Here is a 17,237-nt window from a genome sequence, read left to right on the forward strand (position 1 = left end):
TCACTTGAACCTGGGAGGCGGAGGCTGTGGTGAGCCGAGATTGCACCACTGCACCCAACCTGGGCCGGAAAGCGAAACGCCGTCTGAAAAAAAAAGAAAAAGGAAAAGAAAAAGAAAAAGTTATGTTTGTTATTTGTGTTGGACAGCTGTGTTTGTGACTACTTGCAGCCTCTGTTTGTATGGCCTGTGAACTAAGAATGGCTCTTATATTTTTAAGTCTTTAAAAAAAAAATCAAAAGATGAAAATGATTCTATCAAACGTGGAAATTGCATAGCTTTCAAATTCCAGTGTCTGTAGACAAAGCTTTGTTGGCACACAGCTGTGCCAGTCCATTTATGTATCATTTACGGCTGCGTTTTCTCTACAACGGCAGAGGGTAGCAGTTACACTACTCAACAAAGCTGGAAATACCGACTGTTGGCTTTTTAACTTTTTATTTATTTACATTGATTTATTTTGAGATGGTTTTTAGCTCTTGTTGCCCAGTCTGGAGTGCAGTGGCGCGATCTCAGCTCACTGCAGCCTCTGCCTGCCAGGTTCAAGCGATTCTCCTGTCTCAGCCTCCTGAGTAGCTGGGACTACAGGCGCCCGCCACCACCACCAGCTAATTTTTGTATTTTTAGTAGAGACAGAGTTTCATCATATTGGTCAGGCTGGTCTTGAACCCCTGACCTCAGCTGATCCACCTGCCTTGGCCTCCCAAAGTGTTTGCGCCTTTTTCTTTTTTCCTTTGAGATGGAGTTTCGCTCTGTCACCAGGCTGGAGTGCAATGGCGCAATCTTGGCTCACCGCAACCTCCGCCTCTCAGGTTCAAGCAACTCTCCTGCCTCAACCTCCTGAGTAGCTGGGACAACGGGCGCGTGCCACCACGTCCGGCTAATTTTTGTATTTTTAGTAGAGACAGGTTTCACCATGTTGGCCAAGCTGGTCTCGATCTCTCGACCTTGTGATCTGCTCGCCTCAGCCTCCCAAGTGCTGGGACTACAGGCGTGAGCCACCGCACTTGGCCAGGCCTTTTTATTTTTTAGAGACAGGGTCTCACTCAGTCACCCAAGCTGGAGTATAATGATACAATCATTGTTCACTGCAGCCTCCAATTCCTGGGCTCAAGCAATCCTCCCACCTCAGCCTCCTAAGTAGCTGGAATTATAGGCACACACTACCATGCTCAGCTGATTTTTAAAAACATTTTTTTGCCAGGCGAGGCGGCTCACGGCTGTAATCCCAGCACATTGGGATGCCAAGGCGGGCGGATCACCTAAGGTTGGGAGTTCGAGGTCAGCATGGCCAACATGGAAAAACCCTGTCTCTACTAAAAATACAAAAAAAAAAAAAAAAAAAAAAAATTAGCAAGGCATGGTGGTGCACAACTGTAATCCCAGCTACTTGGGAGGCTGAGGCAGGAGAATTGCTTAAACCCAGGAGGCGGAGGTTGTGGTGAGCCCAGATAGCTCCCTTACACTCCAGTCTGGGCGACAGAGTGAGATTCCATCTCAAAACAAAAAAACTTTTTTTTTTTTTGAGACGGAGTTTAGCTCTTGTTACCCAGGCTGGAGTGCAATGGCGCGATCTCGGCTCACCGCAACCTCCGCCTCCTAGGTTCAGGCAATTCTCCTGCCTCAGCCTCCTGAGTAGCTGGGATTACAGGCACGCGCCACCATGCCCAGCTAATTTTTTGTATTTTTAGTAGAGACGGGGTTTCACCATGTTGACCAGGATGGTCTCGATCTCTTGACCTCGTGATCCACCCGCCTCGGCCTCCCAAAGTGCTGGGATTACAGGCATGAGTCACCGCGCCTGGCCTAATTTTCTTATTTTTAGTAGAGACGGGGTTTCTCCATGTGGGTCAGGCTAGTCTTGAACTCCCGACCTCTGGTGATCCGCACCACTGAGCCTCCCAAAGTGCTGGGATTATAGGCATGAGCCACAGTGCCCGGCTTATAATTGATAATTTAAAACAAAGATGGGTTGAGCTAGGTGGCTCATGCCTGTAATATCAGCACTAGTGGAGGCTGAGGTGGGTGAATCCCTTGAGGTCAAGGCCAACATGGTGAAATCCCATCTCTACTAAAAATACAAAAAAATTGCCCTGCGTGGTGGTGTGCACCTGTAGTCCCAGCTACTCGGGAGGCTGAGGCAGGAGAATTGCTTGAACCAGGGAGGCGGAGATTGCAGTGAGCCCAGATGGCAACACTGCCCTCCAGCCTGGGGGAATAGAGCGAGACTCTGTCCCCCCCCAAAAAAAAAAAAAAAGATGTTAACAGCCATTTCCCAAAGCAGACCTCCTTGTGATTTTCCCACCTCGGCCTCCCAAAGTTTTGGGATTACAGGCGTGAGCCGCTGGGCTCAGCCCTGACTTTTGTTCTTTTTTTTGTAGAGACAGGGTTTTTTTCATAGAGCCATGTTGCCTGTGGTCTGAACTCTTGGGCTCAAGCAATCGGCCTGCCTCAGCCTCCCAAAGTGCCGAGATTACAGGCTGGAGCCACTGCGCCCCGCCCATCTTGGTTTTAAATGATCAACCATAAACCTCGCGAGTTTCTCCCAGTGAGTTCAGCCTACGCCCAGGAATGAACAGGGACATCTTGGAGGTTATAAGGAAGACGGAGTGGATTGAGCTAGATCCCTTTTACTGTCTCAGTCATAATGTCACAAAGGGGGTTTCTAAACCATACTGTTCTCTTGTGTATGCAGCAGGCGCTCAATATGCGCTCCTGAAGAGCATTTACTTATTTACTGTAGCGCGAGGGCCACAGGGGCAGGTGGCAGGGCGCCACAACCAAGTGTGGACGGCCAGAGTGTTCTCCAATCGCCAACCTCAGTGGTGCAACGAGAAACGGAAAAGGGAAGGCGATGGCGTCACAAACCCGTGACGTCATCGCACGACTGCGGAAGGGAAGGGCCCTGTGACGTCATTGCAGGATGGCGGCAGGGAAGCAAAGGGCCCTGTGACATCATTGCTGGATCGCGGAAGGGAAGGGCACTGTGACGTCATTGCAGGATGGCCGAAGGGAGGCAAAGCCCCCTGTGACGTCATTGCAGGATGGTGGAAGGGAAGCAAAGGGCCCTGTGACATCATTGCTGGATCGCGGAAGGTAAGGGCACTGTGACGTCATTGCAGAATGGCGGAAAGGAAGCAAAGGGCCCTGTGACATCATTGCTGGATCGTGGAAGGGCCCTGTGACGTCATTGCAGGAAGGCCGAAGGGAAGCAAAGGGCCCTCTGACATCATTGCTGGATCACGAAAGGAAAGGGCCCTGTGACGTCATTGCAGGAAGGCGGTAGGAAAAGCAAAGCCCCCTGTGACGTCATCGCGGGATCGCGGAAGGGAAGCAAAGCGAGATGACCGGCGGCGGATTCTAGCAAAAATATGGAACGCTTCACGAATTTGCGTGTCATCCTTGCGCAGGGGCCATGCTAATCTTCTCTGTATCGTTCCAATTTTAGTATATGTGCTGCCGAAGCGAGCACGGTCTTAACGTTTCCGTCGCAGGTATTTAAAGCCCTTCAATAACATCACCTTACACTGAGGTGAACTTATCGATGGGTTTTTATATTTAAGCACAGTTTCCTACAGTGGCATATTGCAGATCAACTCCTGTGCTTACACTTACTTTGGGTTTCTTGGATCACCTAAAATCCCATATGTTGTCATAATTTTACTGCCTATCTTGGCCTCATAGATGCGGTGGATTGTGGGTGTCCATATGCAAAAGAACAGGCGGGCCAGATGCAGCCCTGCCCCCTGGCGCTGCCGAGCGCGGGGGTGAGGCCTCCGCGGGCGGTCGCTGGCATCCCAGCATTCCCCCACAGGCGCAGGGGGGCCGCTCTTGCCCGGCATGGCGACTCGCTGGCGTCATCTGGGCCGCAGCCGGAGGAGGAGGCGGAAGATGGCGTCCGCGGCCGGGCGGCTGTAAAGAGCGCGGCGGCGGCGGCGAGGGCTGCCGATGGCGGCCGGGAGGCACCCTCGGACACCCGCCGGCCGTTAGGGCGCGACGCTGGGCGGCATGTCGGAACACGCGGCGCCCGGAGCTCCGGGGCCCGGGCCCAACGGTGGCGGTGGCGGCGGCGGCCCGGCCCCCGCGCGCGGGCCTCGCACCCCTAACCTCAACCCCAACCCCCTCATCAACGTGCGCGACCGGCTCTTCCACGCGCTCTTCTTCAAGATGGCTGTCACCTACTCGCGGCTCTTCCCGCCCGCCTTCCGCCGTCTCTTCGAGTTCTTCGTGTTGCTCAAGGTGACCGCGGCCCCGACCCCCGACCCCCGACCCTTGACCCCGGCGGCCGGCCCTACCCCCAAGTCTGCGCCCTCCGATCGCGATCCCTGGCCCCACCGGAGACACCGAGCGCCACCCTGTACCCGGAGGCCTCGACCCTGCCCCACCGATTAGGGACCTCCCTCGCGATCTCTGCCCCGGGATTGGCCGGGGTCACCGTCTCCTGACCCCGTCCCGCCCCGGGACGTCCACCCGGGAAGGCCGAGTCCCACTGCATTGGAAGCCGGGAACCTCACTCTCAGCCCCATCCAGGGCCCATCCCGTCTCCGGCCGCCACCTTTTCCGGGTCCCCACCTATGCAGGCTTGGAGCCCCTCCTGACCTTTGACCCCTGACTCTGTCGCCTGAGACCTTCAGCCCCGAGGCCTCCCTTCCCGCCCCCCGTGCTGGCCCAGAACGCAGCCTGACAGCCCCTGGGCCTGGAAGGCCACTTCTCTCTTATTCTCCTTGCAGGGATCTCCCCGTCCTTGCAGCCTTCCACCGGCTCTCACGCCGTTCCCTGCTCCTGAGCCTGGGGGGAATGTGACTTAGCTGAGGTCACCTCGCTAGGGTTAGTGGCAAAGTCACCAGCAGCAGCGTTCCACCCCATCCCCGGCCTCCTCCTTCCCTGGGTCCCCAAGCCCTTCCAGCTCCCGGAGCTGAGTTGTGGCTCTTTCGCCCCTGCCTCTTGTATGAGGCACTGGCCTCTGAATCTTGGGTTCTGTCCCCTCCCGTCCTCCTCAGATGGCACAGAGGTCTCAGCGTGCAGGAGCATCAGCCTGAGTCCCTCTAAGAAGGGGTCTTCCTTGGGTGACAGGAGGGATTCAGCAGCAGCTTCAGCCCCTCAGAAAACAAGCTGGCCTGGGTCCTGGGCTGCCTGGGCTCTGGGCTTTGGAGTCGGAGTGTTTCCCTTTTGCATGAGAACACCGCCCGCCCGGCCTGCGGGTGCTGAAGTGCAGCTTTTCAGGCCTAGTCTGCAGAGCGGGGCTGACGCTGGCGGGCCAGGCTGCAAGTGTGAGCGAGCTGCAAGCCTGACAGGTTGGTCAGGAGCTGGCTGCTCTTTTGGGCTCAGCAGGTGGAGCGGAGCTTAGCCGTCACACTGACCTGGGTGTGGATCCCAGCCTGCCGCAGCCTCCAGGGAGTCCCCCAGCCTTGAGACCTGTGGTCCCCCACAGGCCAGAGCTCAGCCTGTCATCCTTCTCACCTTGTGCCCTGCAGCCCCCCAGAGTGGGGTGGTCGCCTCAGTGGGCACCTGAGCAGGGCTGTGATGCTCAGGCAGGTGGCCTTTCCTGCCTCTGGGGTCCACAGATGGGGCCTGAAACTGCGGATGGAGGCTCATCTGTGGACATGGGTTTTCTTCACCACACTTCCACGAAGTGGCCCTGGTCCAGGATGGAGCCACTGGGTCCTTAGGCTTGTGGCAGGCGTGTGCCGCGTGCCTGGTCAGCTTCCCCAGAGGGAGCTCAGCCTCCCTGGGAGGTGCATGCCTGTGGCCTGGGCTCTGGTCCCACCACGTCCTGGTTTGGATCAAGCCAACCTAGCTGCATCTCCAGGCAGGTGCGACTCACAGGTGGGCAGATGGGGCTGGGCCAGAACTGGAGGTCCCCCTCTCCTGTGTATGCTGCGGACTCTGGGGAGGTTCTCACACCGCCCTCCATCCCTCCTCTCTCAGCAGGGGGCTCTGGGCTGCCAGATGTCTGGGTAGGGAAATTTTTTTTTTTTTTTTTTGAGACTGGCTCCATCGCCTGGGCTGGAGTGCAGTGGCTCGACCTCTGCTCACTGCAACCTCCATCTCCCAGGTTCAATCAATTTTCCTGCCTCAGCCTCCTCCCAAGTAGCTGGGATTACAGGTGCACCCCACCACATCTGGCTAATTTTTAAAATATTTTTAGTAGAGACGGGGCTTTGCCATGTTGGTCAGCCTGGTCTCAAACTCCTGACTTCAGACAATGTGCCCGCCTTGGCCTCCCAAAGTACTGGGATTATAGGTGTGCGCCACCTCGCCCGGCCTGGGTGGGAAATCTGTTGGTTGTGAATCCTCCACCTGGTAACCTGTTGGCACAGAATCTGACCCTGCCGCCTTCACTCCTACTTATCTGCAAAGTGCAGGCTGGGACTGGCTGATTTCAGACGCTGCCTTGAGTTCCAGAAGGCTCATCAGCTTCCTGTCTGCCCGGCTTCCGGGGGTCTCTCTAAAGAGAGCCAGGTCCTCCCTGGTGCTCTCCCTTCAAGGCAGCTTCATCTCGTGGCGCCTGTTCAGCTCCGCTCCCAGTCCTGAGGCGGCACAGAGCACCCTGAGCCCTCACTTGGGCCTGGGTGGTTGGTGCCACGTGCTGGGGGGAGGAGGCAGCAGGGACCGGACCTCCCTCGAGCCTCGGCGTCCACCTCTGCTGGTATCCTTCTCATCCTTCACGGCCCCGCAGCCAGCATGGCAGAGCCCATCTGTCCTGGGGCATTGGGCCCTGCGTCCCTGCACTTGGTGGTTGGGCTCTGGACTTGGGTGATCACTGAGCAGATGCCTGCAGGGTGAAGGGGCCTCGGCTCAGCACCTCTGGGCATGAGCAAGGGCCCGCCCCCAGCTACAGGGAGTAATGGGGCTCCTCTGGGATGGGGTGTCATCGTGAGGATTAAAGACAGGGTATGTGAGCCAGGCACGGTGGCTCACACTTGTATTCCCAGCACTTTGGGAGGCCCAGGCAGGTGGATTGCTTGAGGTCAGGAGTTTGAGACCAGCCTGGCCAACCTGGTGAAACCCCATCTCTACTAAAAATACAAAAATTAGCCGGGTGTGGTGACGCGCGCCTGTAAGCCCAGCTACTCGGGAGGCTGAGGCAGGAGAATCGCTTGAGGCGGAGATTGCGGCGAGCCGGGATAACGCCACTGCACTCCAGCTTGGGCAACACAGCAAGACTCTGTCTCAAAAAAAAAAAAAAAAAAGAGACAGGGAATGTGAGACCCCAGGGGCCTTGCTCTGAGTGCAGTCCTGTCACATTGAGGCACCTGTGACCTGGGGGGTGGGAAGCACCCCGGGTGGACAAAGGGGAGCCCCAGGTAGGGCAGCGCAGGGCCTGCTGCAGGTTTTCCTGGGTGGGGCTGAGGGCTCTGTGCTCTCCCTGGAGAGAAGTGTGGCTCCTCAGGCATGTCTGTCGGTCAGTTTGTTGGTCAGTCAAATATCCAGAGGCAGGGGAGGCTGTTCCCGGCCCTCCAGGCCTGTGGGGAGACAGAGGAAAAGGCCCACCTGGCGGCTGAGTGTTGGGGTGCCCTGGAAGCCCTGGCCAGGATATCAGGAAAGCTTCCTGGAGGAGGTGGTGAGTGCAGCCCCAGGCTTGGGGAGGTGCTCCTGTGGGTGTAGTGGTGTGTGGGCTGACCCGTAGGGGTGGGGTGACCCCATTGCAGGGTGGGCGGGGCATTCTGGAGGTGAGCCACAGCCAGTGTGAAGGGGCTTAGTGTCCAGGCAGCTGGAGGACGTGTGGGAATGCCCTGGGGCTGGAGCACGCAGGCGCCTGCTGGGGAGCTCGGGATCAGGTATCGGGTTGTGGAGTGTAGGGGTCTGGACCACCCGGGCATGTGAGTGGCTGAGCCAGGCTGCAGGGTGGAGCGTGGCCAGGGACCCATGGGAGCGTTTCCAGTTGAGATCCCTGGGCAGGGCTGCTGTGGGTGTAGACGAGGCTGCCTGGGTGTGTGGGGCCGCGCCGGGTGAGGTGGCTGCTGCAGGGTGGCTGGTGACAGGCCTTAGGCAGGAGGACCCAGGACTTGGGATGAGGCTGCGACTAGCCAGGTGCTGCCTCCGTTTTCTGGTGGGAGATTTCGGGGGAACTGAGGCTTTATGGGGACGGGGCCTTGTTCACTGGGGCAGATTCCTTCCTGGTCATGCTCAGTCAGGGAAGAGGGACCCTGGTGGACCCTAGGCTGGGGGTTCCCGAGTGCAGTCAGCACGGATTACCTGACGGGGCAGACACAGTGACGTCTGAGTCACAGTATCTGGGGGACTTGGAGCCTTCGCCTGGAGTGCGTGCACATCACGTGAAGACACTGGTGTCCTCTCATCACGTCCACTGTCTTCGTAAGACAGGTCACTCACACCAGTGCTGGGTGTGGCGGGATGTGCGTCCCATGCCCTCCCCCGCTGAGCCTGCCCAGGGCGACCCCAGGAGCTGCTCTTCCTCGTGGGGTCACTGGTCACTGCTCGTGGTCAGAGGCCTTGAGTGTGCAGCCTGGCACTGTCCCCGGCTCCTGCCTCCTGGCCTTGTGACCTTAGCAGGTCCAGGTCTTTGGGGGCCTCTGCATCAGTTCCTTGTTTGTAAACCAGGGGTGGTATCGGCCGTGCGTCCCTTGGGAAGTGTCGGGCAACCCTAACCTTGGCCCGCGGTGTGTCAGCACTTTTTAGAACGTCTTGGCACAGAACCCATTGCTGTCCTGGGCACAGCTCCTGCTGGACGTCTCAGACTGGACGCCAGAGCACGGCCACCAGCGCATCCACCATGGGCCTGGCGGGGCCCCTCTCTCCTGAGAGTGCTGAGCTGAGGGACTATGGGATCAGTGCCTCTGATCGTGACCCACCCCTGGGCCCAGATGCCACGTCAGGGAAGGGCTAGGCAAGGGATTTTCAACTCTCTGGGCTGAGGGGTGTGATGAGGCTTACCCAGCTGCAGGTGTGGGTGGATCCAGGGCTTCATCCATGCTTAGACTTGGGGCCTCCCTCCAACCACAGCACAGGCCAGAAGTGGGTGGTTTTGCTGACTCGGCCCTTTGCTCAGTCTGCAGAGGGCTCTGGAGAGGAGGCCGGGCTCTCCGTGGGCGTGGAAGGGTTGAGGCTCCTGGTGGTCTCGCTCATGGCTGTGTGGCCACAGGTGGCTTGCGGCATCCCGGGCTTCACTGGGCCTGCCAGCAGGTTAGGGAGGGACCCTGTGCTCCAGGCCTTTCTGGCTTGTGGTTTTGACTCCGCTCAGTTCTTCCCTGAGTCTGGGGTTCCACGTGGCTATGGGGGCCCCCTTGGCCCAGCTGGGCCCTCAGCTCTGCGGATCGGGGCAGCATGTAGAGGTGACCCTCACCAGTCTTGGGAGTGATGCCCGGACCTCAGGTTGGGAGGTGCAGTGAGCAGCCAAACCCCCCAACAGTGAGGTAGGCTCCCTGGAAGAGGGCTGCCCCACTGTGTTGTGCCTGCAGCATGCTGGGGTGCGGGTTCCCCAGGCCCTGTGGCCATCGGGGTGGGGCCGTCTTTGGCCCTGCCGGGTGCTGAGCAGCATCCCTGGTGTCGTCCACTCCATCCCAGGAGCTCCCCCAATTATGATAACCACAGATGTCCACAACCCCTGGGCAGAAGCCCCCTGGTGAGAGCTGCTGCCACCCCAGTTCATAGGCTGTGCCTTGGGCACAGCAGCTTGGCCCTGCTTTGGAGCACCCTGCCCAGCCACGGAGGTCTGCTGTATCCCCAGCAGCTGGCCCCTCCAAGACTGGGAGGGGTGCACAGGGCGCCCCGCTGGGTGAGAAGCTATTTTTAGCTGGTGAGATCAAGGGAGCACTGGGGACACCATTGAAGGTGAGGCAGGAAGCAGCAGGATGGGCTATGGCAGGCCGTGCAGCCTTTTGTAGACAGTGGGACCCACAGGTGGCCCTGGCGTGGCAGCAGTACCAGCCGCTCCTTGCAGGGTGGGAGCTGTTGGCTGGTAGCTGGCCCTGGTGTGCTCTACTGGGTGGGTCGGAGTCCAGCCTCAGGCCTTCCCAGGTGCGGCAGGTCCTGTGCACGTCTGAGAGGGCTCCGGCCTGCTGGCTTTGTCTGGCGCACCCCTCAGGAGGTTGGGGCAGTCACAGGCCTCACCTGAGCCCTGGGGCCTGTCAGAGCTGGGGTTGGAGTGGGGCATCCCCGGGGTCCTCAGTCACTTGGGCAGCATGGCGGGTTGGCCGGGTGCAGTCAGCATGGGAGGGACCCGGGATCCTCAGCACCCAGCTCGGCTTCCGGAGCTTCCTTTCTTTCCTCTGTCCTGGGCAGCCCAGCGCACCCCGCCATGTAGGCCCTCAGGTGTGGGCTGCAGCAGGCCCTGGGTGTCCACTGACCGCCAGCTGCCCCACAGGCCCTGTTTGTGCTCTTCGTCCTGGCCTACATCCACATCGTCTTCTCCCGCTCGCCCATCAACTGCCTGGAGCACGTGCGTGACAAGTGGCCTCGCGAGGGCATCCTGCGCGTGGAGGTGCGGCACAACTCCAGCCGCGCGCCGGTCTTCCTGCAGTTCTGTGACGGCGGCCGCGGGAGCTTCCCAGGCTTGGCCATGGAGCCGGGCAGCAGCCTGGAGCTGGAAGACGAGGAGGAGGAGGAGCTGAGCATGGAGATGTTTGGGAACAGCTCCATCAAGGTGAGCCGAGCCCGGACTCAGTCCCACAGATGCTCGTGGCTGAAGGGGCGGTCCCTGACAGGGACAGGGTGTTGGGGTTCTTGACTGTCGGGGACCTGGCACACAGACAAGCCCACCCCCACCTGTCATGGCCTTTTGGTGGCCTGGGGGGCTCTGAAACAAGACCCTCGGTCTGTCTCCCTGCTAGAGGCCTGGGCAGGGCAGAGGGGTCTGGGGGAAGACTTGGGCTGGGCAGACTCAGGCCTTCGAGATTCCAGCTGTTCTGGGAAGCGGATCGTCTGGGGCTGGGGGTGCTGTGGGCAGGAGCAGCTGAGGAGGAGGCCCGGGGGCTGGGAGGTGAGAGCTCTGGGCCCCGTTCCAGCCCGCCCTGCTCCCTGCAGAGGTGGTGGGTGCCCGGTCAGCTTGTGGTGGCCTTGAGCACGGGTGGGACCAGGTGGCTGTGTTGGGCCCACGGTCTGGTTAGAAATCTTTTTGCTTCAGCAGTTGGGGTTTGGGGTCCCACCTGTTCCCGCAAAGCCAACTCCAAGAAAGAGTCTTTGGCCAGAGCATCGTGGACCCCTCCCTGGTGTCCACTGGCCGCGGCTGGCCCCTGCCGCAGCTTTAGGACCCAGAGCCGTGCCGTAGACGGTCCCACAGCAGGGCAGGCTTGGTGTTGAGGTGGGGTCCTGGCTGAGGCAGGAGGCACACGCAGTCCACCCTGGCCTGCTCCATGATGGAGCAGAGGCTGAGGCTCCCAAGCCCCTTCCCATCAGAGGGAACGCATCCTCAGGCCGGCCCTCACAGCTAGGCTGGTGCTGCTGACGCCCTGGTCCCTGGTCACCCACAGTTTGAGCTGGACATCGAGCCCAAAGTGTTCAAGCCGCCGAGTAACACAGAGGCTCTGAATGACAGCCAGGAGTTCCCCTTCCCTGAGACGCCCACCAAAGGTAGGCCGCCCACTAAAGGTGTACTGCCTCATGGGGTTGCCCCAGCTATGGAGTCCTGGGATGCAAGCAGGGTCCCTCCCAAGGTCCCAGCAGTGGGGTGCTGGGGTGCAGGCAGGGTCCCTCTGAACGTCCCAGCCATGGGGTGCTGGGGTATAGGTGAGCTCCCCAGAACACCCCAGCCTGCTGGCCACTTGCCGTGGACCGAAATTTCAGGGTACCTGTGTGCCTTGATTCCCCCACTTGTCAACATACAAGGCTGTAGGGGTGCCCCAGGGCCTGGGGTAACCGGCTCAGCTCACCTTCTCTGGGACCCTCCTGTGAACGGTGACTTGGAGGGGATGAGCCCCTCAGCTCTGGACTTGGGATTCTGGCTAATTGGGCTCAGAGAAGCCAGCCCTGCCCGGTCTGAGAGCAGGCAGTTTCTCCAGAGGGCTGGGGGCATTTCCTGACGCCCACCAGGGCAGCGGGGCAGCCCAGGAGATGGGGCTGCGGGAGGAGCAGCCAGGCCAGCCGCTCCAGGCACAGGGCGGTGCACCAGCTTGGGTGGGCAGCATCCCACGCGTCTGTAGGGGTCCTCCCAGCATCCACCAGGGGCCCAGGGCTTAGCAGGTCTCTTCCCCCACACCTCAACACCTGCCTCGGCTGGTGGCAGTGTTGGGGGTGCGTGGGGACTGACCCGGCCCCGGTTCTGCCCGGCAGTATGGCCGCAGGACGAGTACATCGTGGAGTACTCGCTGGAGTATGGCTTCCTCCGCCTGTCGCAGGCCACGCGCCAGCGCCTGAGCATCCCGGTCATGGTGGTCACCCTGGGTGAGTCTGAGCCGCTGGGCTGGGGGAGCTCAGTGGCTGGGCCTCCCTCCTCCCTGGGGTCTTCCCCTACAGGTGCGGGGCTCGGGGCTGTGCAGGAAGGACTGGGGTCTGCCCTGCCCAGGCCTGCTTCCCAGGGCTGGGGTCCTGGATGGGCTTTCTGAGAAGGGGCGGGGCTGGGAGGCGGGCGGGGCCGGCCGCTTGCAGGGCTCCGGGGGCAGCCTGGGTGGGGCTCCCGGCTCCCTGATCCGCCCACCCGCAGACCCCACGCGGGACCAGTGTTTCGGAGACCGCTTCAGCCGCCTGCTGCTGGATGAGTTCCTGGGCTACGATGACATCCTCATGTCCAGCGTGAAGGGCCTGGCGGAAAACGAGGAGAACAAGGGTGGGGCGCGCCCCAGGGCGGGAGGGGGAGAGGGCACCGATCGGGGCGGGCGCTCACGGCCCCCTGCGCTGCAGGCTTCCTGCGGAACGTGGTGTCGGGCGAGCACTACCGCTTCGTGAGCATGTGGATGGCGCGCACGTCCTACCTGGCCGCCTTCGTCATCATGGTCATCTTCGTGAGTGCCTCGGGGTGGGCGTGGGCGCTGGGGGGCGGGAGCCGAGCAGCCCCTCACGCGCGCCCCTTGCAGACGCTGAGCGTGTCCATGCTGCTGCGCTACTCACACCACCAGATCTTCGTCTTCATCGGTGAGTGTCCCGCCGGCGCGGGGCGGGGCGGGCGTCCTCCAGGCCCTCACCGGGCGCCCGCCGCCCTGTGCCCGCAGTGGACCTGCTGCAGATGCTGGAGATGAACATGGCCATCGCCTTCCCCGCAGCGCCCCTGCTGACCGTCATCCTGGCCCTCGTCGGTGAGGACCCAACCCAGGCCTCCCCCGCCCCGCGCCGCACCCCACCCCGCCCGCTCCAACCGCCGCCGCCTCTCCCCGCAGGGATGGAGGCCATCATGTCGGAGTTCTTCAACGACACCACCACCGCCTTCTACATCATCCTCATCGTGTGGCTCGCTGACCAGTACGACGCCATCTGCTGCCACACCAGCACTAGCAAGCGGCACTGGCTGCGGTGAGCGCCGCACGGGGCAGGGCAGCGAGGGATGTGGGGCGGGGCTGCCGGGGTGGGGTGCTGGGGAGGGGCGGGGCCTGCGGTGGGACAGGGCCGCCCCGCCGCCCTCACACCCCTACCCTGCAGATTCTTCTATCTCTACCACTTCGCCTTCTACGCCTACCACTACCGCTTCAACGGGCAGTACAGCAGCCTGGCCCTGGTCACCTCCTGGCTCTTCATTCAGGTGAGGCCCAGGCAGCAAGCGGGGACGGGCCAGCCGCGCCTTTCGGGCAGGAGGGGCTGCAGCTGGGGAGGAAGCCCTGTGGACCCCGCTCGTCCCGACTCCCGCCTGCCCCTCCTCCCGCAGCATTCCATGATCTACTTTTTCCACCACTACGAGCTGCCCGCCATCCTGCAGCAGGTCCGCATCCAGGAGATGCTGCTGCAGGCGCCGCCCCTGGGCCCCGGGACCCCCACGGCGCTGCCCGACGACATGAACAACAATTCGGGCGCCCCAGCCGCCGCCCCCGACTCTACCAGCCAGCCCCCTGCCCTGGGCCCCATCTCGCCTGGGGCCAGCGGGAGTCCAGGGCCTGTGGCCGCGGCGCCCAGCTCCCTGGTGGCTGCAGCAGCCTCAGTGGCAGCAGCTGCCGGCGGTGACCTGGGCTGGATGGCAGAGACCGCTGCTATCATCACAGACGCCTCCTTCCTGTCCGGCCTGAGCGCCTCCCTCCTGGAGCGGCGTCCAGCCAGCCCGCTGGGCCCTCCTGGGGGCATCCCCCGCACCCCACAGGACAGTGTCCCCCCGAGTGACTCCGCAGCTCCTGACACAACGCCCCTGGCAGCTGCGGTGAGCGGGTTTAGCCCGGCCTCCACGGCCCCAGTGGAGGCGCCCTCGGAGGCTGGATCCTGAGCCGCACAGCTGAGCTGCCTCTGACCCCGGCTGTCCCGACTGGCTGGGCGTGACCTGCTGGAGCCTGTGGGGGTAGGGGAGGCCGTCTCGCGTGGGGGCTCCCGGCCACCTCCTTCCCCTGGTACTGCCCAGCCTGCCTCGGTGGCGTTCAGGGTTTCATGGGGTTTGGCCAGAAGGCAGGCTTCCCTCCCCATGGTGTGAGGTCGCGCCCCAGGCTTGTACCCGCTAGTGAGCTGTTTGAGCTGGCCAGCAAGGAAGAGGGGTGGGGTTCCATGGAAGGTTCTGGGCGCTTGGTGGAAGGTCTGCAGTGAACGTCCTGAGGTGGAGTGGGGTCCCCATGGTGCAGGCCTCTGAGCACGCGGAGGTGTGGAGGGGCGGCCGGGGCGGGTCCTGGGACCCTAGCGCTGTCCCTGCCGGCCTCGGCCCGGCTCTGCCTGGTGCTCTGTGCAGTGCCTTCTCCACGGCCCGGCCCTCCCCGCGTGTGCACCAGGCCTGGGGGCCCCGGGAGAGCAGAGCTTGTGCCTCGGGCATAGGGACGTGGGGTGAGGCGCCAACACCAGTGGCAGCAGCCAGGGCTGTGGTCGAGCTCTGCTCCGGGGTGGAGTGGGCCAGCGGCCAAACCAGTCACTCGGGGAGGAATGCGGAGGAGAGCTCATTCCATTCTATTTAATTGCAGTGTACAAAATTGTGTTTGTATATAGAATAAACTGTCTGTTGACAGCGGCCCAGCACGCTGTGTGTCTTGATCCCCAGGACCCCAGAGGCCGCCTCACTCCCGGCAACCCCATCAGTCCGGGTGCGGTGATGCCTCCACGGGGGCCGCCCTGGCCTGAAGCAGGCGCAGAGGCCGGTGCCGCGCGCTGTCCCCGAGCTGTGTCAGCAGCTCGCCGCGCCGCACCAGGGCCTGGCGGAGCCGCTCCCGCACGCTCTCAATGCAGCGCTCCAGCTCCTGCAGCTCCCCGGGCCGGGGGGGCCCCGTGGGCTTCGCGGCTGACGGGCGGCCATTGGAGCACAGCCAGGTGGGGCCCTCTGGCGGCGCAGCCTCTGCCTCCGCGTCCGGGTCGGGCGCCGCAACCACGGCAGGCTCCAGCAGGAAGCGCACGCGGCGCCCCTTGTCCACGGCCCGGCGCGCCCGTTTCCAGCCCTCCGGAGCCGCCGGCGGGTCCTGCTGCTGCTGCTGCTGCTGCTGCTCCACCTCGGGGCCGCTGGGGACCGAACCGGCCTGGTCACTGCCCACGGGGGCAGCCGTCTGGCGCCCTGGGCCTCTGCAGAGCCCACTGCGGGGAGAGGGTGGCCAAAAGGCACAACCAGGCAGCTGCCGTGCGCAGGGTGGGCGGGGTCTCCGGGAACCCTCTCCTGCACCCCGTGGCCGGCTTCAGGGCGAGCTGCTGGGGTGGGTCTGGGCCGTCCTGGGTCGTGGTCGCCCCGACCACCGCTTACCTGGGCTCCACCTCTGCCGTCTCCTCCTTTGACGCCTCTGGCGGCTCCGTGTTGAGGGCGCGGTGGATTTTCTAAGACCCCAGACAGACCCGGTTGGCCAGGGGCCGTGGCTGGCAGGGCCGCCCGCCGCCCGCCCGGTCCGCACCTGGCTGGTGTGCAGCCAGTACTGCAGCCTGCTCCCCCTGCGGATGCGAGGCAGCGCCAGGCGGTAGAAGGCGTGCTCGCCCAGGGAGCTGAGCAGAGCGCTGCCCAGGCCCAGGCACAGCAGCACGAAGAGGCCCGAGAAGTGGTAGATGCTCATCTGCAGGGTCTGGGGGCAACATAGCAGGAGCCCCTCACGGTTACGTGATGGCCGGCCCCTGGGGACCCTTGAACTGGGGAGAACAGGTTGGGCCAGAGAGAGGGTCCTGGGGCTGTGGAGTCAGGTTAGGAGTCAGGGACTCCATGGCTGGAGGTGAGGTTTCATGGAGGAGAGGACACTGGAGCTGGGGTCTTGTAGGGCGAATAGAAGTGCGCAGAAGCGGACAAACGCACCTCTCGGGAATGAGCGCGGGGTTGGTCACCTCAGACGAGGCTCAGGGGCCCCCCACCCCCACCCCCTGCCCCGGGCCCAGCCCCACCTCTGTCACCGCAAACACTCGCTTCCCGCAAGGCACCATCTTGTACCACTTGTCATGCAGCAGGTCAATGAAGCCGGAGGACTTGTAGCGGCTGATGAACTCGGACAGGTTGGAGGTGAGCGGAGAGTTCTGGGGCAGTCCGATGCCATAGCCTGGGGGTGCGGGGCCGGGGAAATGGGGCCAGGCGGGGCAGCCCCGGAGGAACTCTGCCGGCACACGCGGGACTCCGCCCCTCCCCGCCTGGAACCCTCCATGGCTCCCCACTACCCCCAGAGAACCCGGCGCCCCGCCCCGCCCAGGTGCCCCTCACCCTCGATGGCGAAGGGCTTGCCCACAGTCAGCAGCTTGCAGTCCGCATCGATGGAGACCTCGTAGTCTAGGAGCGACTTGTCCATGATAAAGGCGTTGAGCTTGGGGGGGTCGCTCCTGCGGGGCACCGGGGCGGGGTCAGCTGTCGGCCCCGCCCACGCCCTGCCCCACCCCGCGCTCACGTGAGCATGGCTATGCCAGGGGCGGGGCCAGCTGTCGTCCCGCCCACGCCCCGCCCCCACCCCGCGCTCACGCGAGCATGGCTATGCCAGGGGCGGGGCCAGCTGTCGTCCCGCCCACGCCCCGCCCACACCCCGCGCTCACGTGAGCACGACGACGCCGGGGTCAGCTGTCATCCCGCCCATGCCCCGCGCTCATGTGAGCTTGGCTACGTGGGGCGGGGTCAGCTGTCGTCCCGCCCATGCCCCGCCCTCACGTGAGCATGGCTATGCAGGGGGCGGGGTCAGTTGTCGTCCCGCCCACGCCCCGCCCACACCCCGCGCTCACGTGAGCACGGCGACGCTGAGGTCAGCTGTCGTCCCACCCATGCCCCGCGCTCACGTGAGCATGGC

General features: G+C 62.7%; 2 protein-coding genes and 1 non-coding gene across 7 annotated transcripts in view; 1 reads left to right on the forward strand and 2 right to left on the reverse strand.

Annotated features, from left to right (window-relative positions):
* Window positions 1-3,362: 3,362 nt before the first annotated feature.
* Window positions 3,363-3,469, reverse strand: LOC116532926. Its single transcript, XR_004260994.1, has one exon. It is a non-coding gene; the product is annotated as a U6 spliceosomal RNA (small nuclear RNA).
* Window positions 3,470-3,829: 360 nt separating this feature from the next.
* On the forward strand, window positions 3,830-15,019 carry TMEM259 (transmembrane protein 259). Of its 5 annotated transcripts, none has more exons than XM_032252468.1 (11): window positions 3,830-4,236; window positions 10,325-10,603; window positions 11,391-11,529; window positions 12,229-12,339; window positions 12,599-12,721; window positions 12,796-12,896; window positions 12,969-13,026; window positions 13,104-13,187; window positions 13,269-13,401; window positions 13,528-13,627; window positions 13,751-15,019. In XM_032252468.1, the coding sequence occupies exons 1-11, from the start codon at window positions 4,006-4,008 to the stop codon at window positions 14,294-14,296; spliced, it is 1,905 nt and encodes a 634-aa protein (XP_032108359.1). In that variant the 5' UTR covers window positions 3,830-4,005; the 3' UTR covers window positions 14,297-15,019. The 5 variants fall into 5 exon arrangements, with proteins under 5 accessions (XP_032108359.1, XP_032108362.1, XP_032108358.1 ...); XM_032252471.1 differs by having other exon boundaries at window positions 13,155-13,187; XM_032252470.1 differs by having other exon boundaries at window positions 3,876-4,236; window positions 11,430-11,529.
* GRIN3B (glutamate ionotropic receptor NMDA type subunit 3B) overlaps window positions 14,940-17,237 on the reverse strand; it is a 14,111-nt gene continuing 11,813 nt past the window's right edge. The window contains exons 4-9 of the mRNA XM_032252502.1: window positions 17,173-17,197; window positions 16,667-16,782; window positions 16,357-16,508; window positions 15,882-16,046; window positions 15,737-15,807; window positions 14,940-15,501 (exon numbers count right to left, since the gene is read on the reverse strand). Of these exons, the coding sequence (XP_032108393.1) occupies window positions 15,084-15,501; window positions 15,737-15,807; window positions 15,882-16,046; window positions 16,357-16,508; window positions 16,667-16,782; window positions 17,173-17,197 (947 nt within the window). The 3' untranslated portion in view covers window positions 14,940-15,083. The remainder of the gene's footprint in view (window positions 15,502-15,736; window positions 15,808-15,881; window positions 16,047-16,356; window positions 16,509-16,666; window positions 16,783-17,172; window positions 17,198-17,237) is intronic.

This window comes from Sapajus apella, unplaced genomic scaffold (genome assembly GCF_009761245.1).
Source record: "Sapajus apella isolate SASKATOON/1434 unplaced genomic scaffold, GSC_monkey_1.0 scaffold77, whole genome shotgun sequence".
Classification (NCBI taxonomy): domain Eukaryota; kingdom Metazoa; phylum Chordata; class Mammalia; order Primates; family Cebidae; genus Sapajus; species Sapajus apella.